Source organism: Phyllobates terribilis, unplaced genomic scaffold, assembly GCF_046119375.1.
Source record: "Phyllobates terribilis strain yellow unplaced genomic scaffold, ASM4611937v1 Scaffold_9__5_contigs__length_417890890, whole genome shotgun sequence".
Lineage (NCBI taxonomy): Eukaryota > Metazoa > Chordata > Amphibia > Anura > Dendrobatidae > Phyllobates > Phyllobates terribilis.
In genome coordinates, this window is record NW_027362769.1 from 6254442 (window position 1) to 6275064 (window position 20623).

Here is a 20623-nt window from a genome sequence, read left to right on the forward strand (position 1 = left end):
TATGGAGTTCATCTTTAGCGCCTTCAGGGATCCTAAAGGGGCCGACAATCTCTCTCCCCATGATTCCAGCCCAAAACATTACTCCACCTCCTCCTTGTTGGCGCTGTAGCCGTGTTTGCGTGGGGTGTCCATCAACCAGCCATCCTCCACTCCATTCATCTGGACCATCGAGCGCTGCACGGCACTCATCCGTGAACAAAACAGTTTTGAAATCAGTCTTCATGTAATGTTTGGCCCACTGGAGCCGTTTCTGCTTGTGTGAAGTGGATAGAGGAGGTCGACAGGATGGCATATGCACAGCTGCAAACCTCTGAAGGACCCTGCATCTTGTTGTTCGGGGGACGTTGGAGGCACAAGCAGCTTCAAAAACTTGTCTGCTGCTATGACAAGGCTTTTTTGCCGCTGCTGTTTCAACCTGACGTAATTGCCTGTAGGAAAGAGTCCTCAATTTGCCCTTATCAGCACGCACACGTGTGTACTGTGAATCAGCTACATACTTCTTGATTGCCAAGACACTTCATCCTGATCATCGCACAATGTTGATTGTAGTCATGCCTTGACCTAAACACTCCACAATTTGTTGCTTCTCAGCAGCCGACACATCCTTTTTCTTTCCCATTTTGGCAGAAAATGTAGGCTGCTTAATAATGTGAGAGAGCCTTCTTAAGTAGTCTTGCCTTTCATTGGACACACCTGCCAAACTAATTAGCACAGGTGTCTGCAATTGCTTACAGTGATATAAAGAGCCCTGACACACATCACCATCAATGAGTTTAACTGACAAACAAACAAATTCTTCCCTTATCACTCCTAAACACTTTTTGCATAATAATTTGGAACGCGGTGTACATGTGCTTTTCCACAAAACACCAGTGGTTCACGTAGTGAATCTTACAGTTCTAACTTGCCAACCGTGGTCTGTATGGAATTGTTCAATAAAGGGCCCAAAATTAAGATAACATAGATGGGAGAGGTCTCTATGAATAGGAATTCCTAAGTATTTGATACCCTGTGAGGGCCAGGCAAAGGGAAAGTTGGACTGGATGGAATCCTATATGGATTTAGGGAGGGAGACATCGAGGGCCTCAGACTTCGCTGCATTGATTTTAAAATTTTACCATGTAACAAAGTGATCTATTTCAGCCATAACAGCAGGGATGGATATATGTGATTAAGTGATATATACTAGGACATCATCAGCAAATAGAGAGCACTTGTACTCGGTGCCTCCCACCTCAATCCACCTAATATTGGGGTTATGGCGAATTGATGAGAGCAGGTGCTCCGTCACTAGGATGTATAAGAGAGGGGACAGAGGACATCCCTGCCTTGTCCCATTGGTGATTATGAAAGGTGATGAAAATGTTCTGACGCACCCCCTGGGCCTTGGGACACCCGGAGCCGGACCCTTTTTGGTGGATGCTGGTGGTTGTAGTCTTCGTGGCGGCGATCCGGTTCCGTGGCTCAGGGCGGTCAAACCAGTGGCGGAACTATTTATGTGGTTTTGATGTTTAAATGTCCGACTACGCCACCCGTGGATTGCGGTCAGAGTGAACCGCCGCTACAGGGCAGACCGCTAAGGCTGGTGTTGTGGGTGCAGCAGAGCGTAGCATAACTCCCCACGGGAGGAGTATAGCCTCAGGGCAGTGTATGCGGAGGATGGGGGTGATGGTGCAGGGCAGCAGCAGTAACGACACGGAGTCAGTGATGCAGTTCAGGGCCTTTACTCACAGTTCTTATTATCCAGACCACGTCTGCAGGTAACGGCTGCCCACGTCGTACTGTGCTCACCAGGTGAGGGGCTCAGACAACTCCCAGATAACTTTGGAGCGCTTCACAGGACCCCCTTTGTGTGTCCTTTGTCTGGCCTTTCTTACCAACACTTCTGTCCGGCTGCCTCGGGCCTCCTCTTGGTAAACTTGGCGCCAGTTTCCCTGACCCTATGTGGTGCCTTCCTAGCGGGTGGAGCAAGGGGCTGCGCCACATAAAATGTCAGAGCCTCCGGTTTCTAGCTGAGGGTCGTTTCCTGCCTCCACTAGTTCGGGGACCGGTCTCCCCCTTTGGCCTGACCCCTCCACGCAGGTGGATTCGGGCGTGCGGTGGCGACTCGCCCGTCCGCACCCCTGGGATCCCTTCATTCTTCGTTCCTGGAGCCTTCTCCGCTCCTCTTCCTTCCTTCTCCCTCTTGCAGGCCTGGGCCTCTGTTACTAGGCCCGCCTCCGGAGCAGAGCTCATGCAGAGCCCCTGCTCCCTGCCACTTCTGCTCAGACTTCTCTGCACTGAACTAAGATGGTGCCCACCTTTTATACTCCCTTCTCAATGCACCCAGGAACTGCTTCCTCCCTGCTCCTGCACTGCAGGGTTCCCCTTCCTCAGTGTTCCCTCCCCCCACTCCAGCCAGGGACAGGGACTGTCGTGCCCATCTCAGGGGCATATTGGTCGCCCTGCCCCACGGCAATGTGGTGTAATGCATGCAGGTGTCGGGTCCTGATCCACACTCCATCCTTATCTGAGAGTGAGATATCACACCTCTGGGTGAGGTGCAATACGTCTGTAGCAACCGAGCCCTCGGTGCTACAGTTCCATTTATCTTCAGCCTAGGTGACGTATTGTGATACAGGGCCGTGATTTTGGCTATAAAAGGGTCCCCTAGACCCCTACCCCAAGCTTTTTAAGAGAATCATATATGGCGTGCCAGGAGACTCTATGGAATGCTTTCTCAGCATCCAACGAGAGTATCTACTTACAAATTTTTAACTGCATCTAGCCCAGGAAATACTTTGTGCCTAGTAGCAGTGTCTGCTAGTCAGCGGATTATCCCGGCTGTTAAGCAAGCTACACCACCTGTAGTTTGGACACTTAATTTTTTCAAAGGAAATGCTTCGGGACCACGGGATACTTAGTGAAGAGCATCAGGAGGCACCCCAAGGCATAGGGGCTGGGACTGGCACTAGGATGCCTTGCGGTGGACAGCCGAGCTCGATCCTTATAAAAGCTTTTTAACTGCAGCAGCTTTAGTGGACGCTACTGGAGCTGGAATTACGCGGCTGCTGGCATGAGACTTGCCCTCCAATAGATCCTTGTAAATGGATTTAAAGTGTATTCATTCAAATTAGAGGGACAATTTAAATTAAAAAGCTTAGAGCTGCCTCCACCACAGGGGGGCTCTCTCGACCCACCAGCGGACAGGCACCAGTATTGGGAGAGGGGGGCTGGCCGTCAGGGTTCACCGCGGCTCTGGCACAAACCCGGCGACACGGAGGTGGCACGGGCAGGAGCGGACTGGCCGTCTCGGCTTCTCACTTTTTGGATTTTAGAAGGGCATGACATGCCTATATCTGTGTCTCCCCCTCCTTTTACTCCTCCACCTCTTTTCTTTTCGCATGACTATATGTACTTGTCACTTTTCCATGTGTTAGTTGTGTCTTCTGAGCAGTTTGTCAGCTTTTGGACACCTTTGAAGGTGTTTTCTATGTGTTTCTATGTGTTTTTGTTTGCCTGCCATTGGTTTTAACGGTGTTCGACGAACAGTTCGGCGAACACACGGGTGTTCGACGAACCGAACCGAACTCGAACACTACGGGGGTGGCTCAACACTAGTTAAGTATCTTAAAAAAAAATTCCCATTGCTATTTAGCAATGGATTAGTTAAAAACGGATGAAAAATAGATGGAAAACAAATATCTTCTGTCTTTCATTCATTTTTGTCAGATTCTCAAAGAGACTGCACCAAAAAAACTAATAACAGGACATGCACTGTGCTTAACAGATTGGACACTCACATCTGTTTAAAAAAAGTGGTTCCATTGAAGCCTACGGGTCAAATTGCTGTCATTTTTAATAACCGATAAGAAAAACAGATGTATGAATGAAGCCTTAGGAACGTGTGCTGTTGGAGTGAAAATCGGACAGCACATTGACCAATGTTATTCAATAGGGCTGTTCAGATGACAGCGTGAAAAGAATTGCTGTTGAGACCCGCCCATTGAAGTATTTGGGTGCACCAAAAAACTTGGATCCCATAGGGAACATCTGTGTGGCGTTTGATTTTAATGAATACATTGTCATTATTATTCTAGTAAACTGTATTTGATCTTGTACATTTTAAAATATTGATGTGTAGAATCGGAGGCAACACTGATGTAAAGAACAGACACAGATGGCACATGGCTGACGATATGGATGGAAATCAACAACGTTTTCTAGATGAATATCTGATGATTTTTCCTACATTCATCTGTCTTGTACTGTAGTTGCAGCATGCTGCCATTGCTGAGACCTAGAAGCCTGGTATATTCAAGATTTCCTTTCATCCTTCCACTTCTGGTTGATGGCCTTCTCCTGTACAGTACTACTACTGGGTGGTCCTGCTTTCCCTATAGACTGTAAGCTTGTGAGCAAGGCCCCACTCCTGTAACTATTGAACTATGTGTTACTTTGTGATGTCTTTTTTGTCTGTACATGTCCCCGCTCAGTTGTAAAGTGCTGCAGAATATGTTGGCGCTATAGCAATAAAATTCTTATTTCCATGGTGGCCAGGATAATATGCTCTTTTGGATACATGTGAGAGTGGCTGCATTTTATCATTATGATGCAATGTGTGCACCACAGAAGACTCTGAACAAGTTCCTGTCTGCTTCCTGTGCCATCTTCTGACTTTAAGGCTGTGTGCCCACGTAGCATTTTTCAAGCGTATATGCTGCGGAATTTCCGCAGCGTAAACGCTTGAAAAACGCATGTATATCCGCACCCCATGGTCCCCAATGGGATTCCGCAAGTTCTATGCACATGCTGCGGATTTTTCCGCAGCGTTTATGCCGCGTTCAAAAATCCGCAGCATGTCATTTAATTTTGCGTTTCCGCAAGCGGAATTGCCTTTGTCCAATGCATAAAAAACGCAAGGCAATTCCGCATGTGGAAAACGCGTGATAAACGCGCGAAAAATGCGCGATAAACGCGTGCGGAATTCCGCATGCGTTTTTCCGGGAGAGAACTTGCATTTATGCAGCAGAAATTTTCTGCTTCATAAATGCAACGTGGGCACATAGCCTTAGGCTGTGTACACATAATGCGTTTTTGATGATTGGAAACCTTATGACATCAATGTCTATGAGACTTCTGAGGATCTGTGCACATGATCAGGAATTTTCCTGTCAGTATTTGCAGTGCGTTTTAATCTGCAGCATGTGAATTCTTTGTATGTTTTTGCCTGCATTTTTCCTATTGAATGCATTGGCAAAAATGCAAGCAAAAACGTACCAAAAAAGCGTGGAATTTCCGCAGTGTTTTTACTGCCAAGAGGTGCAGAAACGCTGCAGAAATTTCTGCGCAAAATACTCATCGTGCGCACATAGCCTTACACTCTAAATACCAACAAAAGTATAGCAATGCATGTAATGTATACTTACAGGATGCCCATTTGGTCCGTTAGGTTTCTGGGTATCGGTGGTAGGCTGCACATAAAATACATATTAAGATGGACATTATGGTTTTGTTTCATAAAAATAGTAATTTATTATATTTACTATAATTTTGTAATGTAAATGTAGCTATTTATACAAAATATACTTATATTGTATTCATAAGCATGACTTTATGATACTAATGAGCTAGGGTCACTGATCATGTATTATATACTACTAGAATTGCAGTAAAGTTCTATATTCACAGTACAGTGGCTTTAAAGCTACTTAAAAATTGTAATTCTAAGATAAAATGTAATAATTCTATCTTAAAAGGATTTTTCCTTGAACAAAGTACATCTTCATCAATAGATCTTGGGATAATAATAATCTCCACAATTGGATTTGCTTAAAAAAAATCCTCTGCACAGATAATCTTATAAATGTGCCCCTGCTGTGTACTGTGCAATGGCTGTGTCTGACCGTGCAGGAACATGGTCTGATCATTCCACATCTCCTGGGCAGGGGAGGAAGCAACGATAGTATACAGACATTACAGCAGGGGATCACAGCTGATCCTTTCCCTAAGGTAAATTAAGTTTTTAAACTGCATGGAAATGTTTTTACCTGCGGAAACCAGCATCTGTGATCCCATGCTGTCCTGTCTGTATATTCTCTTTTGCTTCCTCCCCTGCCCAGGAGCTGTGGTATGATCAGACCATGTTCCTGGCAGTCAGACACAGCCATTACACAGTACACAGCAGGGGCACATTTATATGATTTTCTCAGCACAGGAAATATTTTAGCACATCCAATTGTGGAAATTATTATTATTCCAAGATCTATTGATTAAAGTGTTGTTCTTGGGACAATCCGTTTAACTAAAGCTGGTTATACATAAGCAACCACTGCTCTATTTGGAAAAAGTATTATGACTCTCCTCTTAATAACCAAATTCAGGATTTTCATTTCGTCCCACTGCCACAGCACAGATGTATAAGGCTATGTGCCCACGGTGAGTTTTTGGTGAGTTTTTAATGCTGCAGAATTTCTGCACCTATTCTTTAAATTAGGTTTCACTTGCAGTTTTTTATTGTGTTTTTGAGGTGTTTCTTTAAACACAAGTTTTTGTCACGTTTGTGACTGTTTTTTGTCTGTGTTGGTGTGTCATGCTTTAAATAAAGTTGCTTATTTTTTTATACTTCCTGGTATTTGGCTTTGACAAAACTTTATTGATATACTTATTTGCGAATTACATGCATTTCTGATGCGTTTCTGACACAGAAACGCACTAAAAACACATGTGCATTGTTGACCTGCAGATTTTCCGCATCTATTTGTAGTTTATGGGGAAAATCCACACAAAATACTCAACGATGAAACTGCCGGTCAATTTACGCTGAGGAAAAAAAAAAAAAACACAGTGGGCATGAAACTTCTATAAATCCCATCTACTTTGCTGGTACTATAAGGTGCTGCATTTTTGCGGCAGCCAGAATACACAGTGTCAAAAACTCACCAAAAGCTCATCGTGGGAACATAGCCTCAAATCCGGCACCTAGCCCCGCAGTCTGCCTTTACTAACATTTGTGAGAGAAAGACTCATTCTAATGAGCTCACTGAAACCAGCGTGGTGCTGTAATAGGATGTCACCTACATATTCCATGATCACCTGTGAGTGGAATTATTCAAAAGTGGGAGCATCTCGCAACTGAGCCTCAAAGTAGAAGACCACACAAAGTCACAGATTGGGGTGACCAAGTGGCAAAGCACAAAGTGAAGAAAAGTTGCCATTGTTCTGCTGAGTGAGCGTGGTTGGCTATGCAAATCAGATTTTAGCCAGATTAAAAAATCTAAATAAAGTTGCAAACTCATTCCATTAAGGGAGTAGTAAAAAATGTGCAGTAACATTTCTAGATGGATGTGACACTAGCCACTTGTTCACATCCGGTCGCTGAATGAGCTGAAAACAGCTGATTAGTGGTGGTGCTGGGTGTTGGACCACCACTGATTTAATATCGATGATCTATCCCAAAGAAGCATCATCAATATCATGAGTCTGAAAAACTCTTTTAAACAAGCTCCAAAAAAATCAATGATGGCTCTTTTTTTTTTCCGAATTCTGGGAAAATGTGTTTTTACAGGTTTAAAGGAATTTACAATTGGCTGGCAATGATACTGTGTTTTCATGCAAAGATTTATATGCCAAAACAGGTATCAATAGAAATTTGACAACAAATGCGTCAACACTGGCTTTCAGGCCACATATACATACAGTGGATGGCGTTGGACAGATTGGACAACATTCTCCAAATGGAATCTCTGGGTTTTCACATTCTATCTCGGTGTCATCACAGATGATTTCATCGCACAGCACACTTCCAGAGTCACAAACACAGATTTGGCATGGTTCTGGTTTCCAGACGTCCCGATCAGCATACGATTGTCCAGAATGGGAACATTCTGAGCCTGCAACTGCAAAGAAAAAAATATAAGAAATGTCAGTCCAGTGAAATGTTTCTAATAGTTACATTTTCCACATCAATACTTGTAGTTAACTGTCTAGAAGCCCCAACCATAAACTATTATTATTAGCATTAGTACACTCACAATGGTGGATTAGCAAAGATTTGTGCAATTCTGTAACATGATTGGTAGGAGTGTTGGTTGGCTCCTATGAAAGTCTGACCATCCTATTATATAGATATGCTATGACTCATCATTACCTGTACCAGTATTTTTGGACACAGTGCTAAGGTGTGGCCGACTGCACAAAATCTGTTGTGGGTGAGGTGGGACTGACACCCTCGATTACACCCAGGATGCCCCTATGGTTGAATCCTCACTTTTCCCATCTATATTCTTTACCAGATGGGGCTTTTGAGTGCCACTTTGGCACCATTTTTCATAACGTTCAACTTTTGCAGTAAGCAGTCCGAAAACTTGTCAAAAACAGAAAAGAGCTTGTTTCATTTTTCTCAAAATTCATGAAGCACGTGTGCCATTTTGAAGAATTTGGTGCAAAAAACAGAGTCGACAAAACAAAAAAGAAAAATGTCTGGAAGTAAAAACGTACAAGATAAATTGGGCCTTTGTCTTGTATTTAATGGTTTTGGCCAGTAGATGGCACTGCTTGACAGCATGTTACTAGTCCCTGACATCTGGCTCTAATGAGCTGTGTACCTGATGTGAACTGAAGTGAAACAAGATATGAGACATCTTTTTAGTTTTTGCTGTTTTTGGCAGATTGTCTGCAGCAGAATAATTTTACATGGAGATTTTTTCATCTGTACTTATTTAGTGTATCCACATTGTGCAGATGGGGATATTTTTTACCCAGAATAGTATGACATAATAATAAAACATTTTTTTCAGTGTATCCATACAAAGTAAGTTCTAGAAAATTGTTAAATGTAGTCACAGAAAAAATTGGCAGTATTTTATGTAATTTATAAAGTGCAATTGGAAAGAAAAATGTGATACTAGAAACAGCTGTTGACTCAGATTCAATGGAGTATTGTTTAAAGGGAACCTATCATGTCCCCCATGCACTCCAACCCAGCAGCATTCACATATATATTACTAAAAGCAATGCCTAACCAGTAGTGTTGAGCGAGTATGTTGTGTCCGAGTATGCTTGGGCCGAGCTCCGAGTATTTACAGCTGCTCGGTGATAAGGTTAAATCGCTCCCGTGTGCATGATTTGCAACTGTTTGTCAGCTTTATTACATGTGAGGAATGTGTAAGAAATAGACATTCCTCACATATATTAAAACTGTCAAACAGTCACAAATCATGCACACGAGAGCCATTTAACCTTATCACCGAGCAGCTGTAAATACTCGGAGCTCGACCCGAGCATACTTGGCGAAAGGGTTAATAGAACATACTGGCTCAACACTACAGTAACCAGCCCCTTATAATGGTTTATCTGCTCTGTTTTTCTTATGCTAATTAGGCCTTTGACTAGTCAATGGAGTTTTCCCCAGATTAGTTATCCCTCTTTGCATGTACCTCTTTGCATGGGGGACATGACAGGTTCCCTATAATGTAGTGCATGTTTGGTACTCCAGCTGCTGTGAAACTATAACTCCCATCATGTGCCAACAGCTGCCTAACAGTATGATGTCAGGGATTGCTGGGAGTTGTAGTTTTACAACAACTGGGGTGCTGAAGCTTGCTGATCCCTGAAACTGTAACACACTCCTTTGGTTCTAAATGAAAAGTGTTTCCCGCTTTAGGTTCTGTTTGCAAGGGTGTGACAGACTGTCGTATACCTTAACCTGAAGACAACAATTGTAGTGTAAATACTAACATGGGGTGGTATTGTGTTTTTATGGTATAATGTAAAATGCATAGAGTGTTATAAGTACTGATGCTGCTATGTGGGTACTGTATTGGTAATACCTAAAATAATCTGGTATACTCAGCTCAGGAGTAGGAATATTGGAGCAGTTAGGCAGTGGTGGGCCTATTAGTGTATAAGTATTGTTAGCATAGTGTTAATGTAGGAAAGTAATGCAAGCTGTGTGCTGGAATGTAGGTAAAAGGTTAGATTGTCCTAGCAACAGACTGCAGGATTAGATACAGTTAAATGTTTGGGACCAGCCCAGCATGAGGGTAAGGTAAAGCAAAAAGAGGAATCATCTACTGGTTTAGTCAATCTGAGTTAGTGGAAGGTTTGTGTGAAGTTTAGGTGAGAGTGGGCTGAAGGCACACGGAGCACATAACATTCTGACAGCATGAGATCACACCGAATTTTCTGCTGACATTCCTGTAACCACTGAGGCCTATGGCCCAAACTAGGCACTGAAGTGTGTGCCTTATTCCCTCCCATACAGAGGAAGCCAAACAAGGAAATGTGTGAGGGAAACGTAGCGGATCTCAGGAGTACTGTGGGGCCGGATGAGAAATCCCTGGGGCTGACAAGAGGATCAAGCATAGGGAAAGTCCAAGCTCAATGTTCACAGGCGCTTGAAAAGTCCTGCATTGTTGAAATAGTTTTATCTGAACTGTTCAGTAAAGTTTAACTTGTTATAACGAACTGGGTGTCCCCTGATGTGTGTGCAGCTGATTCTGGACCTAAGGACAGGGATGCAAAAAAAAAATGCAGTATACACTGTTCTCTTCCATACATTGTATGAAGCTCACCCATGTGAGGCTATGGGTGTGCAAAATTAATCGGATCCCATATGGATCAACCATCCAATTTTTTAGATACATTGCCTATCCCTATATCCTGCGGATTTCAGAAATATATTTGATGTATGGCTAGGACATAAAGTATTTCCATAATTAAATATGGAATTCCTATCTATCTAACTAAAGGAAAACCACATGGCTAGGGACCACATGGCAGCAGGTCCTTTGTACTGAGTTGAGCTGACTAAAGGTGTGATATTTGTCACTCACAGTCTCTTGACTCCCCCCCCCCCAGCTGCTAGGTGTAGTGTTACTACTGCACACTGAAGGGAGTTTTATAATCCCCTGACAAATATGATGCAATGATTGACATGGAATTATATCGCCAATATTCTTCACAACCACCATGACGGAGAGAAAATGGAGTCCATTTGAACTCGATTTGTCAAGTTTGTACTGAATGGCTCCATCAGGGACAGGTCTGAATCCTGTTTTTCAGGGATTCAGATGGCAGCTATGAAAGGATTGCTGTACCAAGTGAGAATCTTGCTCAAGGTTACAATACAACATGGAGAATCTTCTCAGCCACTTTTCAAGTACCCTGAGAGCAATCACCTCCGGAGACTGCAGGTTATTTAGACATTGTTGCCTCTATATGAGGTTACTGTTTATCTAAGATCACATAGATATAGGACAGTTACTGTGATTCATTAGTCTGCAGAGTCCCCAGATCTCCACTGCATTGGGCATCTTGAATAACTTTCATCATGCAGCCATACTTATGCACACTTGGCTTAGCTGAGAGTGCAGGAGTCATGAAGGAATCTGCTCACAGACACCTCTGTTTGGCACTTTATCTAGAAAAAAATTAACGTGCTGATCATTCTTTCCTTGTACATTATCAGTCGGGGGAGTGCTGCCTTCTCTCTAATGTATGTAGGAGCATTAAGGCTGGAATGAGAGATATGCGTGTGCCAACATCTACCTTGTAAGAGCTTATGTAGGTGTGTCAATATGATGAAGCATTACTGTTACATAGCTATGCAGTGTATTAGGTGACAACAAACAGCTCGCAGCCAGTGAGACTTGATTACATTAACAATTTCTATTTTACAATGGAGAACCTGCTCCACAATATCTCAGGATCAGGGCTGCCACCAGGGCATTACTGCCCTCAGTACTTTTTGGGGCCCGGTGACCAGAAGGTGACCCTTTTTTGCTTCTGCTTACCGGGCCTGTTAGGGATAAGAGCTCAGCGCATGATGAACCCAGCGGACAGAAATGGGTGCTGTACCGGGTGCATCATGGTCTTGTGACAGGCTGCGCGGCTGTGCCCGCTCATCTTCAATCTGTTGCAGTGCGGGGACGGTGGTGGGCAATCAGGGAAGTGTGATAGTGAGGGGGAGGCTGCTGAGAGGGAGGCTACTGAGAGGGAGGCTACTGAGGGAATGCTGCTGAGAGGGAGGCTACTGAGGGGATGCTGCTGAGAGGGAGGCTACTGAGGGGAAGCTGATGAGGGGAGGCTGGTGAGGGGATTCTGCTGAGGGGAAGCTGGTGAGGGGACTCTGGTGAGTGGCTGCGGAGCAAGGGCGCCAATTTTGTTTCAAGAGGATGCCAACCTCCGCAGACAGGTAGGGATGAGTAGTTGCTAAATGCTCCCCCCTTTACTCTTGACTACTTGATAATTTTTTTTATATTATCACTTTTTGAGTTATCATGTTTTGAGGTGTAGTTTTATTCTGGAATTTATAGGTTTTTAATGAATACCAATAAAGATATTTTTAGTAGTATATAATCGGTGAATATACATGTAATAATTATACCTTGCTTACATTTATTAATCCGGAGATCGCAGGCTGCGGCAGCGGGCAGGCTGAGGCGGCGGCGGTGGGCAGGTATTGCTGGTGGGCAAGCTGAGATGACCATTAGATTCTTCTTGATTAGGCGGCAGGCGCGGTGGTGCCACTGGCTATGTGAGTAGCTAATTAAGTGTATGTATTAATTTGTCCACCATTTCAGTACGTGATTGTATGATGTAATCATTCCCTCCCCCCTACCAACCCACAACCAAAATTTATAAGCTACTGGATGATCCTGAGTGATGGTGCAAAACCAAATGCCGAATTACATCAGGCGGCCGTGCTCAGGATTCTCCAGGAGCTTATACATTTTGGTTGGGGTGGGGAGGGAATGATTGATGGAATCTGCAATCAGAAATACAGACTATAAATAAAGAAAATCACAATCTGGTTACAATTAGTTTAAAAAATGTATGTGTCACATTCCCTTAAAGAAAAATAAATATAACACCTAAAAAAAGAGTATTGGATATTTTAAGAAATGTTTAATAGGTTACAGCAGAGTAGGGCCCTGCCAGAAGAGTCTCCTTGTCCTGGTGACGGCTTAAGAAATCTTTGGTGCAAAACAAAAGCTGCTGGCTATGTATGTGATGTGGTGTTCGATGGGAACTGTTAATGTGTGATTGGTGAGGACGTGGTGCAGAAGTGGAATTTTTCCAAGAGTGGGCGGTGGGACTGTGGTAGGTTCGAGGGGTGGAGGCGGAGCTGGGGTGGAGCCTGGGTGGAGTCTCAAGGGGGCCTGGAAATTTTGATAGTATAGGGCCCTGAAATTCTTAGTGGCAGCCCTGCTCAGGACAGACATGATTAACAATCTTAAGAACATAATAGTGACACATTTTATATGCTCCTAGTGCCATTAATTGGTTTATCCAAGAATTTTTTTTTTTACTATGGGCTTAGAAATGAACAGGCTGGTAGTTGCTAACTACCTGCCTGTTCTAACCATTGTCGGCACAGTGTTCATTGATCGCTCCTGCTGGCGATTCAGCTGCTTAATGTCAACAGAGCAGCTTTTCCTCTTCCAAGATGCTCTGTCAACAGGGTGTGACTGCCAACATCATGCTGATTAACAGTTGGCTCCTTGCAGTTAGGCCCGGGAAGCCGGCAGTCAATCAACAGATCAGAGCGGAAGAGAAGAAGCTGCTCTGTTGACATGGTGTCAGCAAAAGCTGCTGAATCACCGGTAGGAGCGATCTGTGACTGTACTATGCCGGCAGAGATCATCCCCGACACAGCAGGCAGATAGTTAGCAACTACCTGACTGTTAGTTTTTAGGCCCATACTAAAAAATAAAAATAGTATTGGAAGAGCCTTTAAAGAGGTCATCTTCTCACAGACTCACAAATAGAAGCCCAAATTCATTAAGATGAACACACAGTAATAAGTCATTTGCCACATCTTTTGACTGCCCTTGTGCTACAAACTGAGTTGTATGCCAGTTGTGAACTAATGTAGATTTCCATTATAATTTACATCAAAATCTGGCATAAATTTTTCGTAAACAGGGGTATGATTGGCCATTCCCCTTCTGTAAAGCGCTGCTTAATTTTTGTTATAATAAAGTAGCAAAAGTGGAGTAAAACAAAAAAATTGCATTTTTTGTTCTAATGGCTCCGCACCAAAATGTGAACATTTTCTAAGTTATGATTGTAAGAGAGAAAGGCTAGTGTCTATAATGTTCTGATCAATGTCGGCTAAACTATATTTCTTGTATATCCTGTGTATTAAAACATATGGGGACACATGGTAACAATTCATTAAGGAAGTTGTAGATGATAATAAAAATATGGTGGTTTTCTTCTAAAAATAGCACCACACCTACCCACAGGATGTGTTTGGTATTGCAGCTCAACACTCCAAATAAGACCCAAGCTGTAGATTGCTGTGGCACTTTTCCGGGAAGAGAGCTGACATGATTTTAGAATCCTGTACAGGCTTTTCAAGCTTGATTGATGAACTCTAGCCAGTGTGTAAAAGTATAATAAAGATTTTTAGCCACTGTCAAGTAATCTGTATGAGTGAATCTAAAACTGTGGACATAGAAAATTGTGGAATCTAGATTGTGTTCCCTGAACCTCATTCAGATGAGGATATTGCACATGTCCATATTCCGGTTCTAATTCCTGGACTCTCCAACAACAATTCTACTTAACAAAAGGAACAACTTCATATGGATTTACTTTACCTTATGTGCAGTTCTGTAGGATTAGTGGAGTCTGGGTTTAGCATCCCGAATATAAAGAGTTAGGTTAAAAATACAAGTCAGTTTCAGCAAGAGCAGACCACAATCTAATATGTATGGTGGCCCCTGATTGTCTCCTGACAGATTTTATCAGGGGAGAGAAGAATCACGCAGTTTAAATTAACAAGCCTGATCCATAGTTACCTAGATAAATAGTACGGTCAAAAAAAGACTCATGTCCATCAAGTCCAGTTGAGGGATGTGAAAGGACCAAGGCATGAGGTATATGTTCAGCCATAATGCATTATCCAGTTTGCTCTAAAGAGACAGTTTTTTATCTTGATCCGGAATGTCGATTGACTAATTCAACATTCAGAACAATTCAGATGCTTTTGTCTTCTCTGGAGATTGGTGGAGACGTGTCTAGTACTCCGCTCTGTCCATATAAGAGGGAGTTGGGAGAGATAGTTGGCAGCCAAATAAGTGTTTGGCCATCAACTGTCTAAGGTATATGGGCACCTTTAGGACCTGTTCTCAAAAGCACCATGGATACAATTATCAAGATTATGTGTCAGATTGTTTTTTGACCTTTGTCACATGGTTTTTAATGGTTCTCATTTACTGATTTTCTGGGTCTATCCGATATAAAAGTCCACTAATTTTCACATCTACTGATTTTAGGTCAGTGTAGCAGAGTGAAGTTTAGAATAAATTAGATATGAACAAGATCCACAATAGTACCCTGGTTCGCATATGTGAGGGTGACACAGCAACCCAATGTCTATTTACTGCCAAGATTGGTGATTATATCTACAAAGCTAATGGACACATTAAAGAGGTTGTCCACTACTATAGAGAATGCCCCTGTCGATTTAAAAGGTGGAAATAAGATTTTTTATAATTACCTTGTGTTGTGTTTGTTGCCTGTGAGTGGCGCTATTGCGAACCGCTCAACAGGCATCACGTGACTCCCGGCTGCAGCCGGCTCTGACATCCGTTCATGTCACGTCAAGTTCCGGCTGCAGCCGGGGGTGACCCAGTGATGCGCTCCCCACTGATTGATGGGCTGTGGGTTTCACCGCGCATCACAGCCCAGCATCCACCGCGCACTTTCCCTCTCCTCTGCCGTCATTGGGAAAGCACGCAGTGGATGCTGGGCTGTGATGCGTCTTTAAACCTCACCCACAGCCCATCAATCAGGGGGGAGCACGTCTCTAAGTCACCCCCGGCAGCAGCCGGAACCTGACATGACATCAGCGGATGTCAGAGCCAGCTGCAGCCAGAGTCACGTGATGCCTGTGAGCTGTCCGCAATAGCGCCACTCACAGGCAATAAACACAACACAAGGCAATTACAAAAAATCTTATTTTCATCTTTTAAATCGACAGGGGCATTCTGTATAGTAGTGGACAACCTCTTTAATGTGCGAGGAGAAGGAAACTTGTATTCTCTATTTCTGACACCATAGATCTTGAGATAAGTTAGATCACTTCAATCCCATTCTGTACTCATATTTCATTTGCACAGACCTAAACAATGCTATGTGTGCGGGAGAGAGAGACAAGGCAGCTTTTGGAAATAGGACATTACTTTTGATTTACTTGTAACAGAAACATTATTCAAGGGCATGACTTATGGAAAATGGAAATGGTTTCTTAGCTAATCTGTAAGGCATTCACTTTCAGCAAACCACGCCAAATTTTCAAGTCCAAAGTCAATGCTCCAAATTACAGCTAAGAAATGTCTACTGCCTGACTTATCTCATGTTTTCCATTGTCCGGCTGACATGAACCAGACGATGTCTCAGATGGTGCCAGGAGGCAGCAGATGAGTCCAATCTCTGAAGAAAGACTGTAAGTGTTAGGGTGTTCATGATTTACAGAATATCTGGGAGATTAATCTGACAAATGCTCTGAGTCACCTTGGCAAACCTTGTAAATAAGAACCTTCCAGTGACACCATTTCCTCATGTTTTTGACAGCTGTTGTACATTTCAGTACTTACAGCAGTGAAATCTTATTCAGCTGGAAGAAATGACACAAGTCATGTTGACAGCACTTTACCACAAACTGTTCTCATAGCATTCCTTGTCAGGACGGGATACTTATGGGTAGGGGCCGCCATATATTCAACAGTAGGAAACATTGCACCCTCTATTAAAAGGAGACCCCATCCCTTACTGGTCATCTCCCCTACGGCTTGTGAATAGGGGGTAATGCATATAATTGGTAGACAACTGTCCCCATTAAAGCAATTGTCTCATAAACAACATATATCACCTGTCTATGGGAGGGGTGATACATGTATGATTGCTAGGACATATAATAATCACAAGAATGGAGGTCCCCAAGCCTATCTCCTGTGTGAACTGCCCGATTTACCAGCCAGAGTCAGGCTCGTCCATTTCAGCCAGTTATGCTTTACTATAAAATGCTGGGGCATTTCAGAGGGAAACATACATTTAAATGCTGGCCGGGAACAATGGCACTGTGATGACTGGCGGACTCTCTTCACCTACTTCCATTGAGTGACAGGTCTCTCCAGGGAGAAGCCGCTGTGGACCCACCTTTCTGAGCAGCATGGTCCCGGACAACTTTTAAATGTATGTTTTAGGTCACAGCCCCACTATCAGTATTTGGTCAGTATTCGGTCAGTATTTTTTCTCAGGAGTGGGAGCCCAAACCAGGAGTGAGTGATAAATGCAGAATTGGTGACTTGTTTCTATTATACCTTTTCTCTGATTGTTCCTCACCTGGTTTTGGCTCCCACTCCTGAGAAAAAATACTGACCAAATACTGATAGTGGGGCCGTGGCCTAATATAGCTAATATAGAGCGCATTATGCATTATATGGGCTACATGTATCCTTTCTCTTGGACTAGCTACCACTTTTAGTACCATATTGCTTACCCTTGTAACAAGTACCATAATAAACACTCAAGTAAGCACCCAACTATAAGACAAGCACCTATTACAGCTAGACATGAACCCGGATAGCGGCTTCCTTGCATGCCCTTGCATGTCTGCCTGCCCAAAAGAAAGTTATATGCTAAACTATTATTTTTATAAGAATTCTCTGTTTACAGCACAATAATCAGCAACCAACAGGCACCAACATTTGGGGTTAACGAAACATGTTTTCATTGGCGCTTCCTTGATTTATATTATAGCCATTATTATAACTTGTATTATATTCATCATTAGTGGCGGTTTTTATTCTATAAAATAGCAGACACTATGTTTGCACAATGGATTGCTACTTCTTTGCTGCTCTGAATTACAGTTTTCACTGAAATCTCAAACAGGTATTAAACAATATTTAAACCAAACTATGGAGGAAGGAGTGCTTTTAAATGTTCACCAGATAGTAGAAGGCCTATTCTATATCTCCCATCTATTACTTGTGTTTATTATATGTTATTTTATATTTATTAACTGAAAAACATTGTACTTTGTTGTTGTATAATTTCACTTTTGAAAGCCTTTCTATAAGATCCTTGGAATAAAAAGGGTGTGGCTGCTTTCTACAATGCTAGACGGCCACTAGATGGCAGCAGCACCACATCTGGAACCGTTGTTTCCTTGTAAAGCAATTCATGTTCTTTCCAAAAATGTCAGCAGATTGTGAGCCTTATAAGCTGTAATACGAATAATCATAAAGGCTGAGGCCATGCTTTGTCTTGTAACGAGGGGTAATAAAAATAGCTTTTGTGGAACAAATGTTTTACATGATCTTTTTTTGCAGTCAGTAATCCATATTGCCAAGCCCAAAGGAAAAAGAGTAATGTCATTACCCTGTTGTTTTCTATAGTAACATGTCATATGTTAATACTGATGAGATCATCACACTGTACATTGCCAGGTTTAGTAGACTACAGACAGGCAGAATGTTTTTACTCAGTCTGTTCCAGCTGTTACAACATAGGGAGAATAGTCATAGCCTACAGCTACACATGACTGCATGGAAACTGGTACACTTAGATCCATTACTGTGCATGCTGCTGTAGCATAGCGCACCATGCACATAGGTAACACAGCACAGCACATAATGTACAGGGGAGTTCTGCAGTGGGATGATAGATTACTCTGTCTTATCTTGTGATGTGTCCTCTTATCAGGTTGTACAAGTGGAAGACGTCTCTCCAGCTCAACATGAGCTCCTCAGAACATTAGTAAAGGGTTGGGGTGTAACAATGAGCACTTTATTTGCAGCTGCTTCCTGCAGGAGGTGGAAGGATTTGAGACTAGCTAAATTAATTTATGTTATATGATGAAATATTTTTTGTAAGTTTCTATTTCCACTTACTTGAAATTCTTTACTCCCTTAGCATCATTGATCCTATAACCTTGGCTTTGCATGAAAGTGATCTATTTAGGCGTTAGAATGGTTTGATTCACCAATCTCATTAGAAGAAAAGAACACCCTTTATAACATTCGCTGACAAACATATGATCATGTGGAACACAATATTCACGTTGTAGACAGGAGCACTTTAAAAATAGAACAATGCAACTTTGTAGTAAAAAACGTACTTATACCACAATTTATATTAAACAAAACTTCCTTCAATGGGACAATATGATGATAAACCATCACCAGATTATCCTATTAGACTATGCTGCTTACAAGTGATAATGTGATTTTCTTCACTACGTATAAGCACAGTAATGACATTTATCTGTTATACCAGCATCCGAAGCATACAGGAAATATTAATAAAGTGACTTTGCTAATAAACCTCATAAAATGAAGTGTACCAGGGATAATTTCCTCTAAGGTCTGAAATCAATTTTAAAATAATTTGGAACATGTTCCAAAATCTAGAGAAGGCATCAGTTCTGATTATAAGATGGACATACAGATGTTGGAATCACATCTATAAATGTCTGGTCCTTGCTCCAGCGGAGTAGTGTCTCATTCAGTGCTGTATTAACTGCCTTTCCAGCATACAGATCAGATTACATTGCAGCTAGGGACATATTACTTCTGCATTACAAGAATTACAGTCCATCTGCAGAGAGACTTCTGCAACCTGTTACTGTAGGAAACTTCAGGAGCTGCTCTTAACCTAAGGAGATCAGTATCATTCTCATGACATGGGTGCAGTGTAAGACTCCTGATGCATTCATGGCATTTGCAGCTATTAATACGTTTTTCTTACTTTTCTTTCATAGGATGTAGACAGAGGTTTTTTTTCACCAGTTAAGGTTAAGAAAGAATACAAAGTTGTGACAATTACTCACCTTCCTGCTGTTGCGCCTGAATTAGAGAAAGGCCAGTCACTGCAATGATGCAGAAAAGAGAGGATATTTGCACAAAGCTCATCATGTCTAAATGTTAGACATGAGACTCTTAGTGCAGACTAGGGGGAAAAATACAAAAAAATCTTCTAAATTAGCACCATCAATTGTTTCCCCACCCCTTCAGCGATGGGCCCGTATACAGAATTTAGCCACAGATCTTTAGATGTACTCTTCTTAAATAGGGAAATCTTTGGCTTGCACTAAATTCCAGCCCCCTTTCTGAAACTTGAGAGGTGTTGCCATCACGAAACCCCTTCAGTGCTGAGGGATCCCATATAGGGCTTGCAGTGCAATGTAATGCCAAGTGAATATGCAGAGTTAACATGGAAGGACCTGTGTTTGACCCCACGGAACAGGAAGAAAAGTGAAAAAACACATCTGGAGAAATGTACTTTGTACAAATGAGGATAGCTACAAATTTTCATTATCTTCTAAATTTAGAGAGAACAGATGTTATCAAATGTAATACTACACATTAAGCATCAATAGCAGTTATATAGTAATTATATGATTAGAAATAGAACTGCAAATAAATGTAACTAACAATGCAGTGTGCAATATCCAATCAATAAGTGGTGAACATTATATTAGGTCAAAGCATGACACAAGCATTATTTTATCTTTATAAAAGTCAATCAATATTATCTCATTAAGTTCCATATTTAAAGTTATTTTGCAGTGATGTGCGAGTGTGCTCGGCACTTCTCGTTACTCAACCGAGTATCCAGGTGCTCG

General features: G+C 42.4%; 1 protein-coding gene and 1 long non-coding RNA gene across 4 annotated transcripts in view; one reads left to right on the forward strand and one right to left on the reverse strand.

Moving 5' to 3' along the window:
- Positions 1–20060, reverse strand: part of COL3A1 (collagen type III alpha 1 chain) — a 132763-nt gene extending 112703 nt beyond the window's left edge. The window contains exons 1-3 of one of the 2 annotated variants that reach the window (XM_073646297.1): positions 19829–20060; positions 7678–7877; positions 5409–5453 (exon numbers count right to left, since the gene is read on the reverse strand). In XM_073646297.1, coding sequence (XP_073502398.1) covers positions 5409–5453; positions 7678–7877; positions 19829–19913 — 330 coding nt within the window. In that variant the 5' untranslated portion in view covers positions 19914–20060. The remainder of the gene's footprint in view (positions 1–5408; positions 5454–7677; positions 7878–19828) is intronic. The other variant, XM_073646298.1, reaches the window with a different exon arrangement.
- LOC141161483 (uncharacterized) overlaps positions 1–20623 on the forward strand; it is a 126482-nt gene that overhangs the window by 32607 nt on the left and 73252 nt on the right. The window lies entirely within an intron of this gene.